The sequence below is a fragment of the Sitodiplosis mosellana genome, unplaced genomic scaffold (assembly GCF_009176505.1).
Source record: "Sitodiplosis mosellana isolate CC-2019 unplaced genomic scaffold, AAFC_SMos_1.0 Smas_scaffold_61, whole genome shotgun sequence".
Lineage (NCBI taxonomy): Eukaryota > Metazoa > Arthropoda > Insecta > Diptera > Cecidomyiidae > Sitodiplosis > Sitodiplosis mosellana.
In genome coordinates this window covers 685,822-693,885 of record NW_022595303.1, presented here as the reverse complement: position 1 = coordinate 693,885, position 8,064 = coordinate 685,822, and the positions used below count along the sequence as shown (strand labels likewise).

The 8,064-nt window shown below is 33.0% G+C and overlaps 3 protein-coding genes across 3 annotated transcripts in view; 1 reads left to right on the top strand and 2 right to left on the bottom strand.

The window, feature by feature from the left end:
* LOC129570530 (ankyrin repeat, PH and SEC7 domain containing protein secG-like) overlaps window positions 1–1,183 on the top strand; it is a 4,068-nt gene extending 2,885 nt beyond the window's left edge. The window contains exons 7-12 of the mRNA XM_055450180.1: window positions 95–193; window positions 268–366; window positions 441–539; window positions 611–709; window positions 945–1,058; window positions 1,122–1,183. Of these exons, the coding sequence (XP_055306155.1) occupies window positions 95–193; window positions 268–366; window positions 441–539; window positions 611–709; window positions 945–1,058; window positions 1,122–1,183 (572 nt within the window). The remainder of the gene's footprint in view (window positions 1–94; window positions 194–267; window positions 367–440; window positions 540–610; window positions 710–944; window positions 1,059–1,121) is intronic.
* Window positions 1,184–3,485: 2,302 nt separating this feature from the next.
* Window positions 3,486–4,753, bottom strand: LOC129570529 (BTB/POZ domain-containing protein 3-like). The gene is made up of 2 exons (XM_055450179.1): window positions 3,930–4,753; window positions 3,486–3,750 (listed from the first exon to the last, which is right to left on the bottom strand). The coding sequence occupies exons 1-2, from the start codon at window positions 4,751–4,753 to the stop codon at window positions 3,486–3,488; spliced, it is 1,089 nt and encodes a 362-aa protein (XP_055306154.1).
* Window positions 4,754–6,105: 1,352 nt separating this feature from the next.
* LOC129570528 (BTB/POZ domain-containing protein 2-like) lies at window positions 6,106–7,440 on the bottom strand. The gene has a single exon (XM_055450178.1). It carries the CDS (start codon window positions 7,438–7,440, stop codon window positions 6,106–6,108), a length of 1,335 nt encoding a protein of 444 aa, XP_055306153.1.
* Between the last annotated feature and the right edge of the window lie 624 nt (window positions 7,441–8,064).

Here is an 8,064-nt window from a genome sequence, read left to right as displayed (position 1 = left end):
TCATTTGGCTGCTATGAATGGTAATTTGGAATATTTTTGATCACTAAATAAGATAGCGCTTGGATTTAATTCATTGACTGGACTAACTTTTCAGGACAGAAGGATGTTGCTGAGAAGCTCATCATGAAAGGAGCCGAAGTTGATATCAAAGATGCCCATAAGCGGACAGCTCTTCATTATGCTGCTGAGAATGGTAATGTTGCACATTTATTTTCACAAAACAAGAAATTGTTTGGATTTTGTTCATTGATCGATGTTCTTTTTCAGGTCACGCGAATGTCGTTGAATTTCTCATCACGAAAGGAGCCAATATTAATTCGGAAGATTACATTCATCAGACACCTCTTCATTTAGCTGCTGACAATGGTAATTTGGAATATTTTTGCTCACTAAATAAGAAAGCGCTTGGATCTAATTCATTGACTGGCCTAATATTTCAGGACACAAGAATGTTGCTGAGAAGCTTATCATGAAAGAAGCCAAAGTTTATGTTAAAGACTATTTAAATCGGACACCTCTCCATTATGCTGCTGTTAAGGGTAATGTTGTCTATTTATTTTCCTTTAGGAAATTTGTTTGATTTTTTTCATTGGTCGGTGTTATTTTTCAGGTCACAAGGATATCATTGATATGCTCATCACAAACGGAGCCTATATTAATTGTGAAGATCACAATAATCAGACACCTCTTCATTTAGCTGCTGAGGATGGTAATTTTTAATATTTTCACTTAATGAGAGAAAGACTTGATTAACATTGATCGATGTTATTTTTCAGATCACATGGAGGCTGTCGAATTGCTAATCACGAAAAAAGCTCAAGTTGATCCTATAGACTGTTTCAAGTGGACACCTCTTCATTATGCTGCAAGGAATGGTAGAATAAATATTTATTTTTGATGAGCAATTAATCTATTCTTTATTATTGGTCGTAAATATCCTCCAGGTAACTTACAGATCGCTCAACTCCTTGTGAACGATGGAGCCAGTGTTACTGTTGAAGACTTTTCTATTCAGACACCGTATCAAATAGCTGCTGCTCGTATCTCACGAAATGAAAGTAATGTTGAACAATTCTCATTGGAAAAAATGTCATTCAAATTTTATTGATTATTTTTTCCAGAATACAAGAAGGTTGCTGACTATCTTAAGGGGATTGAAGAGGAAAGGCACAACGGACATTAGTAAAATCAATTGAAAAATCCTATGTAGTCCTTTGAGTTCCGTATTCGATTGTCATTTAGAATATTAATTTCAGTACATTTTTGTCAAACTTTAACCACATCAATATTGCTGCTTTGTTGTACTTTCGGTTTTGACATTGTGTCAGAAAAAGCACCTCAAGTTTTATGTGTTTTAAATTACTAACGGTATAGATATTGAGTAGAATTTTTTTTTCTTGGATTTGTGCAACCCTAACAAATATCCATGCTAAATTTGGATGCGATATTTGTGAGTGATACGCAACAAGAAACCATTGGTGATGTTAGTTTTTGTGCTTAAATCAAATGAAAATTGCACAGTTCAACGAATCAATGCAGTTGAGGTATCACATTCAAATTGGATGTTAGTTAAGGTAGTGCCAATCCAGTGAAAGAATACTTTACTCGAAACCTAAGCCGCAAACGATCTGCATGAAAATGCCAAGCACTTTTTTTTTGACAGAATGTAAATATAGATTAAACGCAGTAAGTCATAGAGAAAAAAAATCAAAATTTCGATCAGGTTTGAAGTGACTCTTGTTCATTTTCGAGGGAAAAATTGTAATAAATAAAAACATTTTATTTTTGTGCTGATATTTTTTTCGCTTTTTGTTTCATCAACTTTCAAACATGAATACATATACGAATGCATACTCCTGTGGTTTAGTTGGTTTGAATGTGGCAAAAAGTCTGCATTTTGTTGACTACTAGATAAAATAAAATTTCTTTTGTAATGGATTGTATCAAAATAACGCAATATCCCCCGTCATAGTTCGTTCTCCAAAGATTTGCAATTGAAACCGTTTTTACATGAAAATGCGAAGTTCTTGTTTTGACAGAATGTAAATAGATTGAACGCAGTAAATAATAAAAATGAATCAAATTAATGATCAGATTTGAAGTGACTCTTGTTCACTTTCAACGGGAAAAAGTCGTAAAAAATGAAAATATTTTTAATCCAAACTGACCGCTTTTCGTTCTGTTTCATATAAAATAAAAAAAACTTCTTTCGAAGTAATTCCTCGTGACGAAAGCGAACATAAAACAGCTGATATCAATTTTAAAAAATCATTACGGTGCGATTCTGAAATTAGTTGGAAGAATGCAAAAAAAGCAAATCTAAATTGCTCCGAAATGATTTTTTAAAATTGATATCAGCTGTTTTATGTTCGCTTTCGTCACGAGGAATTACTTCGAAAGGAGTTTTTTTTTATTTGATATCAGTTGTTTTGTACCCGAAATTTTTTTTTTCAACAAAACCAACTAACACTTAACAAACACAAAGTGGTGTGTATTGAGCCAAAGAAACATGAAATGTTGTAGTTAAAAACCAGCATTGTCGCCTTTTTGAATAAAGCAAAATCAGCGCGTAGGTATTTAAAAAAAATGTTTCGTTAAATAAAATTTGGTTTTTGGACAGACAGATGAAATTACATTTTGTTTTGATGAAATTACATATCGCTTTTATACTAAGAAACTATCACGTCGAAAAACCCACGCAACAGTTTTCAGTTTCAATAAACTGCCAAGCAGTTTGAATCAGTTTTCCATTTCTCGGTGAACGATTTTGGGCGTCCGAAAAAGTGTTGTTTTAGAATACTCGGTGTGATGTATTAAACATATGTTTTTAGTGATAAGCTTCATTGAATAACCTCTAAAAGTGTTAAAACGCAATTCTTAATTTGTTGAGTGATTCCTCACAGGAAATCTATAAAATTTCCAACGTCGTAATAAGCGAAAGTCTAAAACGTTATACTTACAGCAATCGATTCAAATACAAGATTGACTTTTGTGTTATAAACAAATACTTACAAACAATTTTTTCAACCGTTCATTTTCCAAATCTCACGAAACTGTTTCAAAATTTAAATTTTTCCCAAAATTAGAATCATATTTTGGGTGGTTTTTAGCGTTAATGAATGACATTTACAAAGAATGACATAGCGTAAATAAAAAAAAAACTCATATTCATGAACAATGAGATTATTTTATTGAATTGTATTTTTCATCCACTTCATTTATTGGCCCATCAAAATGCTTAAAGTGTCTATTCATTGATTCATAATCGTTTGACTTAATCGTTTGTAAACTTAATCGTTGTAAAATTGAAAGAATAGTCAATTATTGTAATGGTTAATTAAAATCGAAAACTTGATCGTTTCTTTAAATGAAAAATAAAACGTTTGTTGACTTTCAAAAAGTATTTTTTCTTAGATTTACTTAAAAATTTTAGAAGTTTCTTTCATTCAGTTGACATTTCAATGCTTCTCTCAAAAATGCATCTCTCATAGTCGATTGAAGCACAAACGAGATATAAGGCCCGTATTACAATAAGGATATTGATTTTTCATCTTCACAGTAATTCCTCCAGTTAATGTGAAATTTTCATTCGAAGAATAATAATAGTAGTAGTCCGAACTATTGTTTTGTCCGAATCCGAATCCGTTTACTACTTCCCATGAGATTTCGTACGTTTTATCAGGATTGATTAAAATTGGTCGCTGTAGCTCCAAACATGACGGATTCTCCTTGTTGTAATTGTGATCATTTCTACAGATGATTCGTTTCGAGATTTCATTCTTTTCGGCAATGTTTATTTTCAAATATACACATATTTGTGATCTTGGACCATCTTTTATCTTGTGAAGGCGCTGAAAATGAATTTTGCCGAGCAAAACTGGATAATCAACCGAAAAATGTGCAGATCTGCTTGAAACATAAGTATAGACCGTGGCTCTTGAACGAATTTGCTTGATTTAAATTTTTTAACTGTTGTTGCATACAAAATGTCCGCCAATTCCTCTGCTGTGAACATTTCTCTGTGTAATATAGAATGTGTTGCAAATTCTTCGGATTTCATTGCCCCAAATCGAATCAAGCTGAAACATTCGCCAAGTTGTGCTTTCAAATTTAGCGGATTGTTTTCATCGACGTTGTTCAGATTGCACGAGTATTTGGCCCATACCAAACAGGCATCAAGCACCTCAAATTCTCTACAGGCCATTGAATTCAGTAGTAGAATATGTTTCAGAACGATTTGATCGCAGCGTTGAAATGTGGCCGATTTAAAGATATCATCCGGGTATGCACTGATGTGCTTTTCACAGAACTGTTTCAGCGTTTCATTATCGAGCATTAACGCCAGTTGATAGCCCCAGCACATATTTTCCAAGGTAAGTTCATTCTCGAGCAGCACCGCAGATGCATTCACATGTTCAAGCACATCATACTTGTCAGCCAATCGAACCACACCTTCAATATTTTCCATCGCGATTGTTACGTTGTTCAAATAGAAAAATTGCAGAAATTCTTTGAACGTGTCAATGGTTGCGTCAACGATTTTCACATCGCCTGTCTCTTTATTCGGACCGAAGAACATCGCATTGAAAACTGGACTCAATACGGCTAAGACAATTTTGTTCGCAGGCACTTTTTGAATTTCTTCATCAATTTCGAATAAGAAATTCACATCCGCAAATTCTTCGTTAAGGTAAAGTCTGGCACTGGCTTTAGAAGCACCATCATTCTTTAGAACATTTTCAATCTCTTCCATTTTTTTTCAAATGAATATTTCAGTTCTTCAGATATTTCACTCAATGCTAGGAAAAATAACTTTATTTAATTCGTTTCTTTATTAAAAGACTCTTTGTGTGAAGAAAAACACTCGTTTTTATCAACAACAAAAAACTTCAGAGCAGAAAAATATATTTTTTGGTTATTAATCTCTCTTTTTAATATTCGTAGGATATTTATCTTCAAAATCTAACTCTTGATTAAAAATCGTAATACTTCATTCAAAACAGCTCATCCATCTTCAATGGCACAATCTCAACTGAAAGTCATTCGCTGTTTTTTTCATTACACCACATTCAATTTGAGACTCTCAATGCGTGCGAGCAACGATTCAATGAATATGCTTCTCCGATGACATCAGGATGTACAAAATCAAAGAGAAAAAGAAAGAAATTTCACAAACCGCCTTCGTATGTCCATTGAAATGAACACTGAGCAAAGAGCAATGAGCACTATCGTCATGCTTTGTATATTCAATCGTTTCGTTTGAAATTTGCCTTTGCACGCACTTTAAAAATACATAAAAAATCTCTGCGTCTCAATCATATAAACAAATGACTGAATTTGGTTCGAAATAAGCGGACATTCTGCCTGAGAGAATTAACATGAAATAGAAATCAATGTTCGAACTCGTAGCTCTAAATGTCGATGGATTGGTTAGAGTTCAAAGTATAAAGAACCCCATTGAATACAGATATTTTCAGACCTTTGCTCAATCACGAATATTTTGGTAAGTAAATGAATTCAATTTTTCGGCGGCTCAGTGTAATAGTTTTTTAAGCATAAGCTTGATGTCATTTTTGCCTTTTAAATGCTATAAACTGTTCTGATGACTTCATTTGAATATATCTGTTAAAAATTGTTGATATATATGTATTGTATCAAGTCGCGAACCCTGTGAGGAGAAAGAAAATGGTGAAGAAGATGGTTCTCAATTTGAATTTTATCGAAAATTTGTTTTATTTTTATTTTTATTTTTATGTTGAAATTTGAAAAGAACATTAACTTATGACAATTGCTGGAGACGTAAAAATAAACCTTGATCTAATTAATATACGTTATTGTTAAATAAAAACGTAAATGTTTATCTTATAAAAGAGAGTTTTTCTAAAACTTATTTTGCTTGAATGAAAAAAAAGGAAATTCCAAATTCACTTATAATTATTTCATAAGAATGAAAGTTAATGGCCTGCAATCATGTTATCAAAAGAAAATTGAACGTTTTTTTTTTTGGCTTTTTTGTTCTTACATTAGTTACAAATGGTTGTGGTTGAAAAATATTTTTAATTTATTTCAAAATTTTAATTCATAGTTTGGTACATTCATCTTATTTTATAAATGACTGAAATACAAACGTGAAACTAAGCCCATTTTTTCACCATATGCCATGTTTGGAGTGTGAAATTTAACGGTAAAATTTTCGTTTACGTTTATTTCCGAATTTTCTGACTCATAATAATAATACTCGCTAAACGATCCGTCATAAGTAATTTGGTACATTTTCCGTGGACTAATCAATAGAGGTGGGTTCAACAAAATTTTCGATTCAGTTGCTTTGACATAACTTATTGGACCATTAAAAAGAGTGGTTTTTCCAACACTTAATTCAAAAGATATATCGCTGTGTTCGACAATTTTTATGTTCATTGTGACGCGTGGTGGTTCATTACTGCCATTGCTCTGTCGCTGTAAGCGATGAAAATAGACTTCACCCAAAAGCACTGGACAATTCGTTGAAAAATACGTGTAGTCATTGTTATTGAGCCAATTACTTTTAGCACTCATCGTATTTTCTAATTTACAAATCATTTGGTCATTTAAATGCCATTTGAAGGCCGGTTTCGATCGTGACTCGCGCTTAAATCTATTTGATACATGATCTTTGGTTGTCGTCGTGAATAGAAGATCAGCCAATTCACCGTCCGAAAACATTCCCGTGTACAGCTTTGCATGTACTGTGAATTCGTCCACCTTCATCGCACCAAATCGTATCAATTCAAAACATTCACCCAATGCTGATTTCAAATTTTGCGCGTTGCTATCATCCATTCCGTTTTGATTGCAATAGTTTTTGGCCCATGATAAACATGCATCAAACACATCCGATTCGTTGCAATTTAAAGAATCCAATTGCAAAATTTGTTGCAAGATGACTGGATTGCATTGATGAAATGAATTGGATTTGAAAATATCCAATGGAAATGCACTGATAACTTTTACACAATATTCTTTTAGCTTATCGTTGTGAAGAAAATAAGCCAATTGATAGCCCCAACAAATATCGTCCAACGAAAGGTTATTCACGAGAAGCATAGCACATTCGCTAACATGATTCTTTATATCGTAATAATCGGCCAATCGGATTACATCTTCAATACTTTCCATCGGCACAGTTACGTTTTTCAAATAAAAGAATTGTAGAAATGCCTTGAACGTTTTGCCATTTGTGTCCACAATTTTAACGTCGCCTTTTTCTTTGATTGCACCGTAAAACATGGCACGGAAAACTGGGCTCAGCACAGCCAAAATCGATTTATTTGCGGGCACTTTTTGAGATTCACCTTCAAACACGAAATTTACGTCAGCCAAATTTGCATCGAGGTATAACAGCCGGGCACCTCCTTCGGCAGCAGCAATATTCAACATACTGGGCACTGTACTTTCCATTTTTTGTTAGTTTTTGTTTTGTTTTGTTTGCGTTTTTGGCTGTTCAATGAGTCTGTTCTAGATATTTTTCTTCAAATGTCAGATTATTCTAAGCGTTTTTTGTGTTACTTTGAATAAGTTTTTCTTCGGAATGTTTGATTTCATTTTCATTTTATTCATTTCCTTCTGCAGCGTCTGCATTTTACTGTCAAACAATAATTCGTGAAAATGCCCCATTCAAGAAGATTATCTATTTCTTAAAGTCTCTACTAGACTGTGTTTCAAGTATTTAGGTGATTCTGGCCTCAATTTATTCACTCAACTCAGCTGAGTCAGCTGCCAACTTCATTTTTCTCCTATCCTTTTATTCTGAATTTTTCGAATGAATTGCAATTACTATTGAAATCACATGATCGGTCGCCTAGGAAATACCACCTTAAGTTTATTTCAAAGCCGAATTCAGTCGATTTAGCCAATATAATCGACACTTGATCCAAAATCCATTTTAGAAAAGGCAAAATTGTATGGAAACTGCAAAATTTTTCATATTATTTTCTTTATTTGTATAAAATATTTAACATTTTTGTTCTCGTTCCCCAATTCCGTTGCATCATAATATAATTCGATTTGTGTAATTCCAATAAA

Excerpts from the sequence above, each read along its gene's own strand:
- LOC129570529 (XM_055450179.1), bottom strand. The coding sequence starts at position 4,753 with ATGGAAGAGATTGAAAATGTTCTAAAGAATGATGGTGCTTCTAAAGCC. Across the intron at positions 3,751-3,929 it reads AAATTCGTTCAAGAGCCACG|AAATGATCACAATTACAACA; the intron begins GTCTATACTTAT and ends AATCATCTGTAG.
- LOC129570528 (XM_055450178.1), bottom strand. The coding sequence starts at position 7,440 with ATGGAAAGTACAGTGCCCAGTATGTTGAATATTGCTGCTGCCGAAGGA.